The sequence below is a fragment of the Ambystoma mexicanum genome, chromosome 1p, assembly GCF_040938575.1.
Source record: "Ambystoma mexicanum isolate Mex_15411 chromosome 1p, UKY_AmexF1_1, whole genome shotgun sequence".
NCBI classification, from domain to species: Eukaryota; Metazoa; Chordata; class Amphibia; order Caudata; family Ambystomatidae; genus Ambystoma; species Ambystoma mexicanum.
The window spans coordinates 156,122,247-156,142,328 of record NC_090921.1 but is presented as its reverse complement, the minus strand read 5'-3'; the positions used below and the strand labels follow the sequence as shown (position 1 = coordinate 156,142,328).

At 42.8% G+C, this 20,082-nt stretch overlaps 1 protein-coding gene across 3 annotated transcripts in view; it reads right to left on the bottom strand.

The window, feature by feature from the left end:
• Positions 1-20,082, bottom strand: part of NEURL4 (neuralized E3 ubiquitin protein ligase 4) — a 1,090,504-nt gene that overhangs the window by 971,201 nt on the left and 99,221 nt on the right. For all 3 annotated transcript variants that reach the window (XM_069645712.1, XM_069645703.1, XM_069645722.1), the window contains exons 3-7: positions 6,867-6,932; positions 5,949-6,229; positions 5,724-5,835; positions 4,813-4,901; positions 4,334-4,406 (exon numbers count right to left, since the gene is read on the bottom strand). In XM_069645712.1, the coding sequence (XP_069501813.1) occupies positions 4,334-4,406; positions 4,813-4,901; positions 5,724-5,835; positions 5,949-6,229; positions 6,867-6,932 (621 nt within the window). The remainder of the gene's footprint in view (positions 1-4,333; positions 4,407-4,812; positions 4,902-5,723; positions 5,836-5,948; positions 6,230-6,866; positions 6,933-20,082) is intronic.

Genomic DNA, 20,082 nt, shown 5'->3' with positions numbered 1-20,082 from the left:
TTGATAAATGTCATTATTCTAAAAGCTATACACTCATATCAATATCGATTACAAGGGAGTATTACAAGGGACAACGCCTAAAATATCAATTCTACCTACACACTACCACAAGGCCTAAAGCTAAATCCGGACACTTAACTCACCAGTAGCGGAATGTGGATGAATAGAGTTGGAATAGCGTTTGCGAGCAATTTTCGTGTCGTTCACCGTTTATTTTTCTTTGTTACCCAAGATGTGGCAAAAATGTTCGAGGAAAAGTGCCGGCTGCAGATGCGGTATCGATCACCCCTCTTGTCCTCTAAGACTTGTTGGACACTACTTTCCAGCTCAAAAAGTGGATATCCGCAATGTCTGACCGATTCTCTTATTCGATCAACAGTTTTCGGGAATACATGCACTGTAGTGCCTTCAGATTTAGCATGGGTCGTCGAAGGGCAACCGCTAATCGAACAGGCAGGCATTGTTGAAAATTCTGAAAAGTAAATATCAAGATTATTGTAAAACCTTGATGAATAAAAATGTCATAAAAAAGTCAATGAACCATACCATGCTCAATGCAAGGTTTGTTTTGGTCGCCGGAACTATACCAGTTCATCATGTGCGGCTTAGTATTTTGCCTAAGTTACAGAAATTATGTGACTAAACTCTGAACATGTGACTCGTCCCTTGGATGTTCAGTCTTGCACGAAAAGGAAACATGCTTACATTATAGACTGGACCCCCGAAGGATGCAATTCGATGACAATTGACACAGATGAAAATAAATAGATCTATTGATAGCATAACAATGGAAACTCAAGTCAATAGCAATGAGACCAATGACCATAGCTCTATTGGGTACTGTAATCGCAAATAGATAGAAATGTAAAAATGACCGAAATATGACTAGGATACCTTGACCAACAAACAGTTGGATTCAGCAGGCCGAGCAGTATGTTGCAGGAAAACAGGTAGATGGCCACAGATAACACGACGACGAGCAGATTAGCATAGATCTCAGTGCTTCTCAGGTAGAAGGTTCAGGAGTTGACTTGCAAAGCACAAAGATGTTCTCATGAGACATATCAAGTGGTTTATAAAGTATTAGAAACAGGGGTGTGTTTGTGAATGAATGATGTGTGTATGTCGTGGTATTATGTGGTTTGCAGGGGGGCGGCCTGCCTCAGGGGAGGACTGCCAGGAGACACAGGGGTCTGAGGAGGCCATGTGAGCGATGGCCCCTGGGCGTGGGATACCTTTTGAAGTGTACATGCTGTCTTGCACCATGGCCGTTTGCGCCCGTGACAGCCCCCCATGCCTGCGCTCATCCCCGGGTGAGAACCACCTTTGATATAGGGGGGTGGGATGGATGGGCCTGGGGCGTGCGTTAAGGCACAGGAAGACTGCTGAATGGAGACACACTTATGTGGATTGCAGGGGGGCGGCCTACCTCAGGGGAGGCCTGCCTGGAGACACGGGTCTGAGGAGGCCATGTGAACGATGGCCCCTGGGAGTGGGATACCTTTTGAAGTGTACATGCTGTTTGGCACCTTGGCCGTTTGCGCCCGTGACAGCCCCCCATGCCAGCGCTCATCCCAGGGTGCGAACCGCCTTTGATAGAGGTGGGTAGGATGGATGGGCCGGTGGGCATGCAGGCAAGTGTGGGGGAGCGAGGGGCCATCAGGCCCCTCTCATCCTTTACTTCTCAGTAGAAACTCGGACCAAGTGCCTTCAGTAGTGGGTTCGCCCCTTGCCCTTATGTGATGTTAACTTTGGTTGACATTCGCGTAGATGGGACCACTGAGCAGGACACGGGGCATCCATTTTTGTACCCCCTTTCCAATCCATCTTGGTGACCAGGTCTCACTGCGCACAGCACATGGCCCCCACCCTCGTTCCCACTCTGACTGGAAAAATCCAGAGGTATTTGCAACAGCTAATACATGTAACACATCACTCTTCCTCTTCGATCACTGTTCTGCATGTGAACCAGCCTGAACTAAGCACATAGCTCGTTCATCTCCACAAACGTGTCCTCAATACCTGCATGCATTATTGAGAATATATTATGTTAGCTTAGATAGTGACCACCCTGCTTCACAGGACCGGACCTTCACCCATTCGGAGCACAGATGTCTGACTTCCATCCTTGAATGGAGACACACTTGATTCATTTAAAAAAATCGAAACAACCGTTGTTAAAATATATGTGGTGTTTTATTTTGCATCTTATTTTAATGACACAAAAATACAAGACTTTACACATTGTGCAGGTCAGGTTGCAGCACAGTGAGAGAAAATCCCCTGTACTGACCGCTGTCACTCGGGAACGTTTCTCTTATGGCACGAACGGCACAGGCGGGTATTACTCTTCGAACACGGTGTCCAAGCCTCCCGTGAAGCCACCATGTAAAGGAACGATAGGCCACCAGCCTGTACCACCTGTGAAAAGGAATGAAACAAACTGTTTTTAAATGACCAAGATAAGTTTAATAAACGTTTGTTGTCAATGACAATTCTTGTAACTAATGGCATTCTGCTCGGACAAATGCTATCTAGACACTGCACACTATTGAACGACTTTCATGCGTTACAATGATATGTATATGTCATTTTGGATATAGAAGAAGACCATGAAATAGGAGTGGCATGACAAGCAGAGTATACTTACTCGTTACTCGGATTACGAGGACGAACAGTTCCGCGAAGTTCGTGCATAAGCACCATCATTATCCTCAACACGGACCGTGTGAGGCAGACTGCCCTGAAGTCTGGCAGCTCGGTGATGCATTGCAGTCGTGGCTCGACTTCCAAAATGAAGGCCACACATCCTGAGTTTTCACAGCAGCAGCAGTTCTCGTCCTCGGTTGGCATTAGCTTGCACCGATTGCATGTGCACCAGGTGGAAACACCATCCATGCGACTAGGTCCAGGCTCTTCAGCTGTTGAATCGTTCTCCCAACTGCCGTGCGAAGACCCATCGTTTTCGCGTGTTTCCCTTTCCAGTAGTTCCTCCTCGGTATACTCGGGCTCGTAGATGTAGGCCATTATTGTAGCCATTGTGTGATAAACAAACTAAAATAATTTATAGCAGTGGTACTGGTATCTGTTCACACGGGCTACAAGCAACGAAGGTAGCTGACCCGAGCACAGAAACGAGTCACAGAATACTCAAAGTAACAGAGAGAGGAATGGAATCGAAAATCTGCTGCTGTGTGTTGTGAAACGGTTGGTTTATACTTATTGAGGAAAGAGGCGTCCTGCCATTTCCATGCGACACGTCATTAGCTGAAGCGCAGCGAATGTTGACACGAGACGTGCTTTGGCGTTGTGAAATGGGTGGTACGCGTCTGCTGATGACAGGCTCAGGGGCGGGGGATATGATTTAGTGCCGCAAAAGCAGGTCAGCCAGGGCGATGGGGGAAATGATAGGATTATCACAAAATGGCAGCTCCCTGATGCCCGTTTTCGCGGGCGTTTAATAGACGTAAACTCGGGTAAGGTCCATAGGAAATTTTTCTAAAATCGAGCGACTTAGGCTTAAGAACACATGGCCGACCCATAGGGGCAATAAAAAATGTTTACCGAACCATTCCTTTAAATGAAACGGCAGCTAAGCGAGAATAGTGTATGAAAAGGGGTTAAAACATTCTCAAATGTCCTCCACCCTCTCTCCCCACTGTGTGCGCCGAAGCCCAAAGCAGCCCTCCAAGCCGGACAGATCCGCTGATGGGCGTCTTCGGTGGTCATTTTCTTCACCGCTGTCGGATGTGATCAATAGTCGGTGATGGAAAGTATAAAGGATAGGAAGAGAAACTATCTCTAATGTGTACAAATCAATGGCGTTATGCCAAAAGGAGAACTCAGCGAAATAGCCGCCGTCTACGATGGCGGTAAAAAACAATCCGAGGGACCTCGACGCGTGAAGAACCAAGGGTACAGTGGACATCACACTAGGGATAGTATTACCGGCACGCCCTGTCGACATCCCTTTTTTCAAAAACAACTAATACTCTGCAGCTTTCAGTAGATGTCGGCATATGCATAGCATGTGATCTAAGGAGATTCCACAAGCCTCCGAAAATATATATATAACTCGTGCTACTAGCTTCAAAGAAAGTACATTATTCAACAAACATGATTCAAACTTGTGGTAAATATACATGTTCATTATTTGCATTCAAATTATTAGACGTTGGAACTTAAGTATCCCTAGATGTGGCAGGTGCGTCCGATCTGCTCATGTTCCTACCTACAGCACACGACTGTTCCAGTTTTCCTCTTGAAGTGGGCTATATTGCCATACACCAAAGTCTCCAGAATATGGATGAGAATAGTCATGCATGATACATACCTTGATCAATGCCGTTAATGTAGAAGTGGAGAGCACCATTGGACTTCCGCGTGAGGCCGATGTGATCCCCTTCCTATTGATAAAGAGACGTTAATTTCACAAAGTATGCATACAAATGGCCAAACGCTACACCAGACAGAAAAGGACTCATATGCAGCAGAGGATTACGTCACAGCTGGTAAAATTTAGTCGAGCCCTGGCATTAAATGTCCAGAAAGTACAAATGCAGAATGAGGCGTGGCAGGCACAGACAGAAGCGGAAAGGTGGAGTTCAGTATTAAGTGGGTTGTTAGTTAAATGTTGGCATCTCTGGATGACAAGAAGTTATGTCTGGAGCTACAAACACAGTCTATGAAGCAAGTGGGACACAGGACAAAAGGGGACACAGGAAAAGGGGGGAAGAGACCAGCATTTATCTAGATGACCACAGACCAAGAAACACTTGTGTACAAGCACGATACAAATAAAATATATCATACCTGCAGCTCATCTAGGCTGAACTCGCAGTACTCGCGGCGTGTCCCTTTCCCATTTGTTAGGATCCCACATCCACTCATCATTATTGTACCTAAGAAAAAGTCAGGAAATGGCTGATAAATAGCTTGCTAAACAGTTCAGAGGTAAGAAACATGTGATGACAATTGGGAATTTAGGAAATTAAGTATAGTGGCTTTGTAGCAAACTAGCTAATAAGACGAGCAGTGTCCTAAAGCAAACTTCCCACTAAACCAAATTTTAGAACTATTAGAAAATTAGCATAACTCGTTTGGCCTCTCTCCTTACCTTCCTTATCTGCCATGTTTGGGAGAGCATAAACACAGGTTAATACCATTATTAAACTTTACATAGAAAAGGAAGAAAAGCAAATTTTAAAAAATGCATGTAAAAACCATATACAAATAGAGTGGCATTGATCAAATGAGCACAGGCGAGTCTAAGAGCCTTATGCACATAAAATGGTGGTAAAATTGAAGAAGTCTCCACACTGCTAGCAGGCTAAAATTACACTATTCGGGTTGCACTCACTTTAATCAAGCCAGGATGAGGGGAAAGGCCAAGTCAACCAAAACACTAGCCTGTGAAATGTAGGTTCTGCTTGGTTCTCATAACCAGGACTAACATGTAGCTGGAAATGTCCTGGAGCTGAAGTTGCAAATGAGTGCCACATAAGTGCGTAATTATCTTATGGCTTACATGAAGAAGAGTCACTTACTCAAAAGCACACATCGATAATCATCTGGGCACAGGGAAGAATTAGCTTACTAGAGTCAAAAGAAAAGGTTTTTCTCTGGAGCTCACGTGTGGCTTTCTTTTCTGGGATGCGGTGCATTATGGTACTACAGGCACTTGTTTAACAATATCCAAGTCTACAGTTATGGCGCAGAATTACCTGAGCGCAGATTGGTCATGGTAGCTGGGTACTCCAGATTGTTAGGGTTGTGTGTGGTCACTCCAATCTCAATGGACCCTGACCATTTGTCCACCAGCTTATCAATCCGGATCTGAGAGATCAGAAGAATAAGAATACTTGACAATCTATTTCACGTAAAAAACACCTTGGAAAGACACATCTAGAAGCCAGAGACAAGATACGTCCACCCTCACCTCCCCATACCTCAAACATCTCGTTGTCACGCAGCGGTCGGTTGGTCATCACAACGCCGTTATTGAACTCATCAAGGGGCCGCCGTCGCTCAGCCGTCTTGTTGTTATTGCTGAGTTTGATGAGGGTGCCGCACTTTTCATGGAATAGAAGGGCATCGTTCGATGTCATGGATGGGGTACATGCAGCACTGGCCTCTGGTGGACTGCCAAGGTTGACGTTCAACAGGCTGCCATTATAGGCCGACAAGATGGCATTGCTCACCACCTCAGAGAGCTCCATACTGGAGAATCCTAGACAGGCATCCCAATAAGTTAGATGTGCAGAAGGATAGACAACAGGCAGGAGCCCAAGAAGCCTTCTTGTATAAAGTATTTCAAATCCTAGGATTTCACTCCAATCCCAGAGGTTTCCAAGAAAATAAAACAAAAGCTTTCTCTGAAACGGTTTCTATGGTTACCTCCCCCATAGTCATGATCCACCTGTCAATCACTGGCCATTTAATTTCACAGTCTAAAGTAACTGACAAATTCTGCTGATCACATGTGAAGCAACACTCTTGTACAGTGCTTAATGCCATTCCTGAGATTACTTAGGAGTTAAATGACTGATTGAGCTCATAGTAGAATCAAAACGGTATTCAAAGTCAGGAGAAACTGGTTGGTCAGCAATATCTAGGAGAATAGAATTCAAATACAATTGTTCAGCAGGATGTGCTTTCTGCCTTCGAATGCTTAAGGAAAACATGAAGGCTTTGTGCAATGAGAACAAATAATTCTCAACGGATGAAGTTTTATGAAGATCTGCAGCCAAGGAACGGGAGCAGGACCACAGAACTGGAGTTCCCCTTCATGTGCTTACTTTAAAATGCTTAGTTTCACTATGTCTAACACATGCAGACCACAATAAAGCCAACAAGGATTCTCTTACCGTTCTCAGACTCCAAACTGTTGGGAAACTTATCTGGCCGGGACTGGCTGTGTGGAAGTGCAGGGGCTAAAACAAAAACAAATGTGCACATGAAATACCAGCATTAACAAAAGGTACCTAAGAGGACCCTATAATTGACCTAATGACTACAGACATAACCCCTAACACAAAGAAAATGTCTTTCTACAAGACATCACACTTACGACTCATGCAAACACTATTCGTATCAAATCAAGAATAAAAACAAGGAAAAACAGATGGAAACCACACCACCAAAATCTATATCCCGAAACTGGACACAATCTGAAAGCCAATGCACACTCAGATAATTTGGATAATGGGAGGGTTAACTAGGGTTCCAGTCTCATCCGCAGAGATAGCAGCCTGCTAACAGGCTGTCACTGGTGAAGGTGTTTTTTCTCATTAATTTTTCCAAGACCATTAGCTGCATGGCTTAAACTTGTGGAATATGCTCAGTGTTTGGCAAGATTGTATGCAGTACCTTGTGGGAGACTGCACCAGCCTTGACCTCCTGGCAATAGTTAACCCAACCTTTGGTATAAGCATGTACTACACAAGTTGGTAGAGTGATTGAGCAGCCAGGCTCATCTCACGAGGTGTCAATGTGAGCTGCAGGGTTATTACACAAATTCACAGTGAAAAGTATCCAAATAAACACTTACACTCAAGGTTTGATTAAACAATTATTAATTTAACAGTCAGTTGAATAAGCCTTCTTTAGAAGGGAGCAATATATATGTAACACAAAAACATACTTCAAAATACATATTCAGTTTCTTTAAATCAGTAAATACCCATTTGGGTTGGCACACAGATTCTTCCTACACCCCGAGGTGACTTAAATAACTCTGACACTGTGGACATTAATGTATCACTGGCACATTTAGAGCAATACAGAGGTTAGTGTCAAAAGGAGAAGATGAGGGAATAAAACAATTGGCTGCACTTGCGAGTTAACTGCACTTCCCCCTTCCTCTCCCCCTGACACTTCTCCCCTTCCCTCTTCCTCACACTTGCGTGATCTGAATGACAAAGCCTAGTAAGATAGTTATTTTGCTCTCCGTTTGTCTTGTCGCGCCTAGAAACACTTATGTTCATGCGCATTATAAATGTCATATCATATGTCAGCACAATGTTGAAAATATGAAACCGATATGAATGTGCCGATATGAGTTTATTAACTCGAAACACGTGTAAACGATTAGATGTTTAATGGTCAATAGATATAAAATATGGCAACTAGATATGTCAATAAGCAGAAAAGCGAGTGAGCCATAGAAACATTCCTTTTTTGCTTGAACCACGGTATTCATATATAATGCAACTCAAAAGGACACCATTTTTAGTCACAACTTTGAAAGGGGACTAATTTTCCACAGTATCACTATAGTGGGGCATTGTTCCTTCTCTCTGAGCAACTTAACCCTGGCGCAGGTAAGCTTACATTGGACATCAATGGTGTGTGTGGCTCTCCAAAGTAGAGATCTACTGGCCAGCTCTTCCCAGTAGGCCTCTTATAACCCTTTGGCTTTGATGTGCTGTGATGAGGTCTTACGTGGCCACAGGGCAGTTCTGCTCACTAAAGGTTTCATTCTTGGCCCAGTAATGTCAAGTCAATGTGAGAGGTTGTCCATTTAAAGGTTGGGCTCTTCACCAACGGTAACATAGGTAAAGTTTCTCTGTCAAACCCACTGAAAGCAGATTGGCACCAAGGAAACGTGTACTTCTGACCATCACCCATCAACGCCACCCTTAATTTCGCCATCCCTTCTTTCTTACAGAGCCGCAGGCGGACACAGTAGTGGCAGAAGGGCACCATAAAATAATACTTGTTTACTAATGAGGCCTTACGACCCATAGGCATCTAAACAGCCATGTACTTTATTGTTTTTTTTTTGTTTTTTTTTGTTTTTTTAAAAAGGCTGCCATCCATATGTACCTCCAGCATCAAGAGACAGCAGATTCTGAAACGTCCTGCCAAGGGTCAATTTAAAGAGTAAGGATGCACCAGATCCAAATTCTCGAGTAGGAATGCATTTCAGAATTTCAGCGGATTCTTTCACTCTTACAAAGAGCGCTGTGGCATTTTATCACTTTCATCCTGCGCACCACGTTGGCAGCACTGCGAGCGTTGCTCTTGCTGCAGTAACCGCTTCCTGGAGGGGGCGGAGCTGAACTCCGACACGTGTTTGGTCACGTGACTTCAACCAGCACTGAAATTGCCGGCACAACCACCCTTGCGGCGTTAAGCCCTGGAGGCAGTAAGGGCTGGAGTCGCTGTTGTGCTGTTTGGCTGTGACCTGGGCAACTGGCACGAGCTAAGTTCTTGAGAAGTACTGTTTCGTGATAGCGCACAGTGCTTAAGTCTTTGTTTACTTTGAGAAGGCTGTTAGTTCACGTTTAAATTCTCTGACCCATCAATAGGAAAGGTGTTTGCTTTCTCTGAGATTTTGCAAAAAGTATTCTTATATTTGGTGTACCTCTTTTTTACAATGGCCAATGGCCTGCGAAGTGGGCGTCGCATTGAGGAAATCACTAATATCTTAACATCTTCCAGCATTGACTCTACGGTATGCAAAGGTCGAACTTCATATCATGAAGTGCCATTAGTTGACATGGTGGATGACAATATATCTACTGCCCCTGTGGTCTGCTTAGATAATGGTAACTGCTCTACTCACGTAGCCCAAGTGCATGCTACTTCCTCTGTTGATATGTATGCCCCAACAAAGACTGAGGAAAAAGAGATTGTAGATGTAAATACGAATGATAGTATGATTCGATCGGATTCATGTACCCCTAACAAAGTGCAATTTAGCACTACTTTGCAGAAGATGGCTGCATTAAATGCACAAGTCAATCAAACTATTAGTATGATGACTCCACTAGTATATGGTATAACAAATTCTGGTATCACCGGAAATACTAACAGGAGTTATCATACCAAAATAGATGATGATGTATCGGATGAGGCACCAATTGGAGCAATTCCGCGCACGCTTTCATTCTCGCCTGATCAATATAATGTCTCAAATAAAGTATCAATTGAGGATCTTGGAGTAGGTACGAATAGTGTGCGCGGAACTGAAAACCAATCCCCAACTCCTCTTCCGGTGATCACCAAAATTTTAGATCTCCTTGACAAGGGTCACGAGCTCACTCATCTTGAATTAAAGGAAATTAAGGCCATCTTGCACTATCTTTGCTCCAAAATGGATAAAATCGAGGGGTTTATCACTGCAGTTGACACCCTAAGATCCATTCAATCTGAAATTAGAGGGCAAGGCCATAGCAGTGAAGAGGCAGGGAGACACGATTTTCATGCAAACAGTTTGGAACAGTGCAATCAGGACGCATTAATTGAACCTGTGAAATGTAAGTGCGAAAATGACTTGAAAGAAATTAAGGCATCAGTCGACGCACTGAACTTCACAATTACAACTCACTTTACCAAAAGAGAACCTTCAATGCGGTTTCCCGATAGCCCATCTGCTCTCCTTGAAGAAATTGAATCACAAAATAAAACAGACAGAACGCTGTGCTTCTGAGGAACCTCTTACCTTTATGTCCCGTCGAGTCAAAAAAAATCACTTGAGAGCTATCAAGAGATATGCTAAGCGTAGGAAGGAAGCTCTACTACATAAGAATGACGGACGTGGAAAGGATACCTCCTTGGTTCCTAGTATAGAATTAATCGAGGAAGATCATATTGATGTAGGACAACTGTCCAAAGAAAGCCAAGATGCTCTTACCCCGGTTACTAATTCACCGGAGGAAGTAAGTCAAAATGGTATTATTACCAAGTCACTAATGATGGTTGCCATCCCTCCTCAGATTGCTAATCTTAAATCTGGCATCGTTAATCCAGTGAATAGCATAACTGAGGAAATTACGATTTCTAAACCTAAATTATGTGAAATGTCTCTAAAGGTGTCAGACAATCAGGACAACGGATGTGTAACAACTCTAATTGAACATGTTATCGGCTCTGCGGCAAAAAATAATTTAAGGGACTTTTTCCCGATTATAGGGAGATGTCGCACCATGAAAAACAACATTATTCAATCGCGCCCCCATGGTAGTGACAATTCGATTCCACTTACTAGGAAAACCTATAGCGAAGTATGTTCGAGCGTTGTGACTAATGAACTCTCTGCGAACAATATCCCTGAACAGTCCAAAAATATACCCTTAGTCGCTGTAAACGGCATTGGTAAAATAGGGAAGGTAGAGGTAGATGAAATAATTAATAAAGAAGAGGAGGTGAATATGTCCAAGTCGGTAATCGCAGTAAATGGCACGGGAAAAAGAACTACTTTGGCTGAGGCATCGGCCGTACTTCATAAAGAGAGTCCTAAGTTCAGCTGCTTCGATCAAATTGGATCAATTGATAATGCAATGACTCCATATCCTATATTTATACACGGCCCTGCGCAAAGTAGAACACTACCACAACATACGAATATCAATCCACTCTTGTATAAAAACGGCGAAGCCTCTGTAGCTCTGAGTAAAACTTTTTTTATGGACAACCAGAACACAAACAATTATAACAAGATCCTATTAAAACAATCTAATAATTTATTAATCAATCCTGCTATTGAAGCAGGAACTTCAGTTGTCTCAGCACCAATTTCACACAGGTCCTTGCAGTCAGATAAGAGGAAGGAATACATCATAGGATTTGAAGGAAATGCTGAGGAATTGGTAGATAAACGTATTAATCGCTCATTTATCTTCTCCCTTTTCTCAAAAATACCTCAATTGAGAATGGTTAAATCTAATGATATTACCAGAGTCTCCCTGGCCAGAATTAACAACTTCAGGGCCCTGTGTTATCTTGGTTCTGAAGCAGTAATGAAATTCATTTGGTCCAATCGGGAGGAAATAAAAAGAGAAGGTTTGGTTTTACTTACCTTTGGATCCGAGGACGATGCTGCTCTATTCCTAGATCCACCAAAAGTGACTGATGGAAATTGTATTGATATGACAGTACCCATTGTTAAAACAAATACGGGTTCTGGACTTGACTTGGCTGAGATTCTGAAAGTTGTAGCTCAAACCAACGGCCTTCCTTGGCTGGAACCTATGCTCTCGGCCATTTTGTCTTCTAATACTACTTCACTACCTACCTAATCACAAAGAACTTAAAATCATGTCCTGGAATTCGTGCGGCTTTGTGAATTTAATGAACTGGCATCTCAATCTCAATAGTGACGAACCACCAACTATAATCATAATTCAAGAATCGATGAAAACAGTACCACTACTTATCCCTGGTTATGTTACTTTTAACTCATTAGCTAAAAGACATTTCTCAGGCCGCCCATCTGGGGGCTTATCGATTGCAATAAACACTTCATTTAAAGTCCAACCTAATTTAGTGTGGAACTCTCCGAGTCTATTAGGGGTTCATCTTAATATACCCTCAATCAGATACCCATCATTAATTATCATCTCACTATATTGGAACCCTGCCAATTTAACTATTGAAGAGATGCTTGATGATCTTGAAGCATGCTTGGAACTCTCCGCTAGTACATATCAGAATTGTGAGATTATCCTAGGTGGCGATTTTAACTGTGACTGTAGAAATGTGAATGAAACTAGTCCATCCAAACTCGCAACCTTAGCATGCATTAGAGGAGCCAAGTTTAGAGAACTCTTAACCGATTGGGACATGGATCTCTTGGCGACACACGATATGAAATCCAAATTTACATGGGAAAGAGGAGTCAAGAAGTCAATGATAGATTTTATCTTTGTATCTCGCAATCTTATAGTCTACATGGCCCCATTAGTAATAGAGCCTATATTGATCGGTGATCATGCACAACTTATAACATCATTGAAATTGAAATGTCAATTGTTAGGGGCAAATAGTTCACTAACAGCAGTAGAAGTTGATCGCCCTCAGCACTCAATTAGGTGGAACAATGGTCTGTGCGATCAGATTGTTAAACACATATCTCGAGAAACAATGCGAGTTGATCAATATGGTACCAATTTAAGAATAAAACTATCTGATAGGGATTACTCCGAAATAGTTGACACTGTTTTGCTCAAATTTTGTAAAAACCGCAGTAGTGCGAAACATACACACATTTACGATCAGAAATGTAAACTGTTGAAAAGGAAAAAAAACAAAGCATTAAGACAATTAAAATATAATGTCTTAGGCACTGAAAGACTCAGAGAAAGGCGGAATCAAATCATCTCACAGTACAAACAAAACTTAAGATTCGCCCGGATCTCGAGACACAATGAAGATAACTCTACTTTAATTCGTGCCATCACGTCACATGACACTCGAGTTATATGGCGTACTCTAAAAACCGACCCAAAAAATGCCGTGTTATCTATGCCAAATTGTATTTCTGATCAGACATGGCAGAAGTATATAACTGCAAAATTTCAACTACCTTATAAGTTCCAATTTCTTCCTGGTATAATGTTAGACTCTACCACGATCCCTCGGTTTAATTGGAGCATTAGAGACATAATTTGGGCAATCTCGAGGCTGTCGTATTCTAAGGCTGCAGGACCAGACGGGCTCCCCCCTTGTCTCTATAAAGCGGACCCTGCCATGTGGGCAGAAATTATAAATACCAAATTCGAAACCATCTTCAATTCTGGGGAAATCCCACCATCTTGGTTAACTGCAAACATAGTCCCGATATTTAAGAGGGGTGACCCTTCCTGTCATGAAAATTACCGCCCGATTTCTCTAATCGATACCGAGGCTAAAATCTTTGCGATTCTACTTCTTCACGATCTGGAGAAGATTATTGAGTCCAAGGGTCTTTATTCTAAATTTCAAACGGGTTTTAGAAAGAATATGAGTACCACTTTAAATGCAACTATCCTTGCGCATGTCATTGCTGGAGCCAAGAATAAGAACTCCAATCCGGTATATATCGCAATGATTGACATGAGTGCAGCCTTTGATAATGTTGTCCGCAACTTATTGTGGATGAAAATGTTGGCTTTCGGAATTCCAAAAGATTTAATGTATTGGATCATGAAATTGCATACCAACACATCTTATAGAATAAAAATATCACAGGACGGGGGCACCACAGCTCCAATAGGAACAGCACTGGGCCTGAAACAGGGCTGCAACCTTGCAGCAACCCTGTTTAATCTATATATGGCGGATCTGGATAAAACCTGGGAAAAGATGAACCTGTTCTTTGTGAAGGTTGGGAGTATATCCTTACAATGGATTGCCTTTGCAGATGATATTATTTTGTTTGACCCTACTCCTGTAGGCTTACAAACTAAATTAACACTCTTTGAGGAATTTGCAAAGGACCACAATTTGACTCCCAACCCGGCAAAGACTGCCATTATGAAATTTGGAGTGAAGCAGAAAAAGGGCAGTTTTAGATGGCATATTATGGATACGCAGATATCTTGTATTAACAACGCCATTTATTTGGGGTATCATCTCTCTGATCAGAATTCTATCAAGGTATGGACAGACATAATCAAATGCAAAACCAGGACACTCCTTTCGCAAATGAAAAGGATCTATACCCGGTTTTGCAAATTCTCATTAACTCCGTTAATTGAATTTATGTCCCTGAAGACTGAGAGTATCATTCTTTATGCACTAGATATATGTTTGTGTGATATGTCTAATATGTTGGATTGTGTACAAGGTTCACTTTTAAAAGCAGCAATGTTCTTGCATATGTCCATTCCAAATGCCATCATACGCCATGAATTGGGGTTGGTGGCACTATCGTCTAGATGGAAATGGAGACAGTTATCTCATTTTGCAAAAATGAATTATCCACCGGAAAATTCGCTATATGCGGGTTTGCATAAGATGCTGGGTACTCACTGTCCTCCTTCCTTTTATAATTATCAATTGAAAATGCAACAACTTTTAAGTGAAGTGAATATTACAGTGAATGATATCCATCTTCGCCCGTGCTATGCAAAAAAAAAACTTTTTGATTTAGACTGGTGCGTAACTATTGATCGGATTATGACTTATAAATCTTATGAAGAATATGGTGCCTTTGTTAAACAGCGCATTCCTCGCTATGCACATATCACTTTATTCCCCTGTGAAATTACCAGGAAGGCATATATTCGATTTAGATTTAATCTTTACCATACTAGAGATAGAATAAAGAATTGGCGAACAAATGCCACCACATTTGCTGTGGGATGTCGATTTGATGAGTGTAACGAACCATATGAAACAATGAAGCATCTCATACTCTATTGTCCCCATTTTAACAAAATACGTACAGCAAGATTTATGAAATTTGTTGATATAGGGTTTGAAGATTGCCTTGAGTTTTTATGGTCTCGCATGATGCAAGGAACTCACAACCGTTTAATCTATGAATTAGTAATCTTTTGTAAGCATATAGAAAAATAACTTATTCTGACTGGAGAATGAAATGCTGAGCTGATAAACTGATTGGTATATCTTTTCTTTCACTTGTATTTTAAATTGTATTTTAAAGCATTTTAAAGTATTGTGTGTTAATGTAAAATAATGTAATTTCAAATGTTTAAATTTTCTTCTCTTTATACATGGATTTTAACTTGCTCCTTTGCAAAGGTTCTACTCGAAATTATTCTTGTAAATGAACTAAATGCAAATAAATTTGAATATGATCCAGGACCGTGATTGAAAGCCAATAAAATCAAATGTCTTCCGAATCAGGGGAATGTGCAAATGTCGATTATTTATTATTACGGGCTGCAGTGTTCTGCAAAACTGCAGAGATTTAACTGCTACTTTGGAGACCATGCATAGAGAGCATTACAGTAGTCTAGCTTAGAGCCTATTATAGTATAAGCAACTGCAGCACAACGACCCGGATAACGGGGGTGGTTGTCTTAGCAACATTACATGGTGGTTAGCTGTAGTCGTACTAGTTCCTGCCATGACACTGGGAAATCAGAGCGTGGAGATAAAGTCAATGCCCAGTTAACTTTGTTGGATCAGTACCAGACGACCTAAATTACTAAAATTTGAAAACCTTTTGGTAGGTGCAGATAGCGATTTCTAAGTGATCACTGTCTTATTCGGGTTTAACCCTAACAGTTGTCGTACATCCATCTTTCTATTTTAGCGTCTATACACTGAATTCTTGTGATGCTAGCCGCATTATCTTTGCCAAGCTTAAATACGAGTTGGGTGTCATCTTAAAAATTCTGAAAGGTAATATGAAATTCAAATAAAGTAGTGGAGTGGCCTTAAATATTGAAAAGCAATGATGACAAGCAAATTCATTGAAGAACGCCCCACTCAACCATTTCCTTTCTGGGACTGAAGAGATCCTATTTTAACTCTGGATTATCTGCATTTAAGAACGTATGCGATACACTGGGCTGATTCCTCAGCAACATGGGCCAATTCTTTGATGAACTTTATTAGGATATTGTGGTCCAGGGCATCAACAGCTGATGATAAATCAAACAGCACAAGAAGGCCCAACTCCCTGCTGTCAATGATATTGAGAAGTGTCTAATATCCACGAAAAACAATTCTGTACTTCTGGCTGGTCTATGGCCTGACTTGCAGTCTCAAGCTAAAATGTAGTTTTCAATGAAAGCTGGATGGTAGATATCTTATTCAGAACCTTCAGTAAAAAGAGCACGTTTGTGACCTCGGAATTCAGGGTATAACGTGTGGGAGAGAAATGCACAAGATGGCACTCTACACAGAGAACATATTGTTATTCCTGAAAAACACCTCAACCTTGCTACCTGGGGTAATGGATAGATTACATGAATTCGCCATGGTCTCGGGATTTACCACAAATTATTCGAAGTCCAAAGTCTTAAATATATCCAAACAGCCAGGAGACATTAAGAGATTAAGTAAAGAAAATCCCTTGGTGTGGGAAGCGGAGAGTATAGCATATTTACGGATACATCTAACGACAGGATATAAGGACTATATGGGGCAAACATAATCCCACTGTGGAAACAGTTAAAGGAAGACTTGCACAGATGGTATGCCCAGGAATTGTCCTGGTTCACCTACATAGCTGCGGTTAAAATTACCTTCCTCCCCAGACTGCTGTACATAGTCGGCTCGCTCCCAGTGGAAAAAAACCATAGCGTATGCTTAAGTCAATACAGTCACAGATTACTTCCTTTATTTGGCCAAGGAAAAAAATCCACGTCCATCCCCCTGCAAACTCTCCACACCATGCATACTGCATAATGGACAACTTTTAGAAGCAACCAAAGCATCACTAATGGGATGTGATCAGGCATTGAAAACTCCCCGGGATAAGGACCGTGCACCCCAATGGCTTACAATACAGACTTTACACCAGGGCAGATGACCACATTCTGGGACACTTGGGTGGGAGGAACATCCTTAACTCTAGGAGAATTCTATAAAAACTGGTCCCCCCTTCTCTTTGAGGAATGTAAGGGAAAATTCGGTATAAATGAGAGTGACCATTATAAATACGTGCAGATTAGACACTGGATCACCCAGAGAGAGGTCAAAAAGACGGTGACAAGTGCCCCAGTGGGACTAGAGCTGACATTGCAGGAAGGAATAACTAGAGGGTTATCGAGATTATATAGATTGTTGGACAGGGCACAACTGGGAGATGAGCTCTTATACATGGATAGGTGGGGGGGAGATATTGGCACCCCCATTACGGAGGAAGAATGGGTGCAAATATGGAGGAGGGCACATAAAACATCTAAATGCACGGCCATTAAAGAAACAGAATACAAGATTTGCTACAGATGGTGCATGTCCCCTCACCCGATACATGCAATCAACACAATTACTTCTTTTTGAGAAAATGTAGGGAAATGGGGGATATATATCATATGTGGTGGACCTGCCCCAAAGCTAAAATATTCTGGAAGGAAATTCTGGGGCATATAAAAGAAATAATGGGAGTACAATTGGAAGGCGCACCGACAGTGATCCTATTAGGAGCAGAGGTAGAGGCAATCTACGCGGCAAGTGGCAACACAGCCACTCTTATTACACATATACTGTCAGCTCGAACATCCCTAGCTCAAGGCTGGAAAACAGAGGAGGGCCCGGTGGCTGCGTGGTGGTGAGTAAAGATATGGGAAGTTGTTAGGCAGAAACCTGTGCAGTTCCCTTGGGGAACACTGCAAAAGATTTAAGACTACAGGTATAGCAGTAAACCCACTTGGTAGCAGTCTGCACCACCCAGATTTACCTGGTAGCTGTGGCTGAGCAGTCAGACTTCCCTCAAGAAGAGTTAGGCAGTATGCAAAGTATACACAATATGTACTCAGACACAATAGCACAAGCAAACACTGACCAGAGCTTGGTTTCAAAAGTATATAGTTATTTATTAAACACACATAAATTGAAATTACTCTAGAAAAAATATAGTAAAAACACTTCAAACACAGTTATAATGAAAGCAGTTTCAACCCTTACTCCTATCTAGACAACTCTAGGTTAACACCACATAATTCGGACAGAGGTGAGTGCTTAACGTTAGATGACACTCTAGTAGGTTCAAGAAAGGGATAAAAAAGAAACAGAAATGGGTTAAACACACCACTCTAAGGTCCAGAACACTTGCAATAGGCTCAAAGAAGCACAAAGTCACAGGTGAGCAAAAGTCACTAGGCAGGGCCCACTCTTAGAGTAGCCGGAGCGAAAATGTGCCCAAGATCACACTGTTATTAGGGATTCAAAGTTTTGCAAAGAGTTAGAAAGAGTTTAGAGTGGCTTAGAAAGTTTAGCCAGGGTGTTCCAGGCACTCCCAGGTTCGAAGCCGGGGGCTAAATCTACCCCGTACAGTCGGTGGCAAGGGAAGCCAGGCGGAACACGGTACCTTAAGCGGAAAGGATCCTCCAGCGGTGGCAGTTGTTCCAGGCAGTGGCAGCAAGGCTCGACGTCGGTCAGGGGAGAAGAAGTTCTCGCTGAAGAGCAGAAGAAGAAGGTCGTTGCACTGCCCGGGAAGAAACCAGCCGCGGAGTCCTCCGGTTAAAGGGTTGTACCGACTTTCGTGATTGGGGTAAAAGTGGTGGGGTTCCGGTTGCCGGGGTGCTTGGCACTGGCAAGGCGGCCACGAGATACCTCGAGAAGCGAAAAGAAGGCGAAAACTGGTTGTCCCCACCAGTCAAGGGAAGGAGCCACTCCGTTAAGAGTTCTCCTCGGTCGTCGGGAAAAGTGGTGAGACGGTTCAGCAGGGCTCCACCGGGTGGTGTCGTCGAAGCAGGTCGGCTCAGTTCTTCCCTCGTCGGATTCTTGGTCCTGTGGCGACTTCTGAAGTTCCAGTCCCCAAAGCCCTGCTTTTATGCAGCAAACCCCCATTCACCCAGCCTAGCTGTCACTCAAACATGCTAAGTGGTGAGCCGGCCGGCTCACCACCTGGGCCAATCAGGACGGAGTGCGACTTGAGTTACCAAGGTAACTCAGTCCAGGGTGCCTAAATCCCCCTCCACCCCTCCTAAGTACCCCAGACAGTGTGGCACCACTTTGGAGGGCTTCTGTGGAGAAGCCCGCCAAAAGTGGAACAAAGGGCTCCACTTTGGGTCAGAGTTACAGAGGCGAACGCCAACGCCATTTTAGAATCAAGTTTTGGCAAAAAGTCCCAACCGGAGTTATAATAATAAATATATAAACCGGCGGTATGTTTAAGGCTACCGTAAATAAATAATTAAATGTGTTAGCCTAAAACAATGGGAAATCCCATAGGGAAATATTCGCGGTCGAATATAAAAAGTAGTTTCCACTGCCACCAGCCAAAACTCGATCAGGGGGGACGGAGACGTGCCCCCTCGACTAACAGACCCTGGGGCAATCGAATTGCCCCAGCCAGTACGTCCACAATATGATGGTTTGTACTGGTTCTGTTCAGGATTCAAGACTAGCAAAGTCTTTGGTGACTTTACATGCCCTGGGAGACAGTAGTCAGTCCCAGGGTATGGAGTCTATGTTGGGGAGTCCCTAGGACACCCCTGGGTCACGGCACAGAGGGTGCTGTGTAACCCACATCACAAAAATACATGAGGCCCTATGGAGTAAAAGACCCCATAGCCCATTCAACACAAGGTTTAACCAAGAAAACACACTTCAACATGTCCAAGAGTGAGGGTAAAAGAGTCTCACTCTTGGCAGGAGAAAAAAAGAAACCCCAGAAATCCAGCAAAGCTGCTGGGGGACTCACTAGGTAGGGAAATTCAGCCTAAACAGAGAATT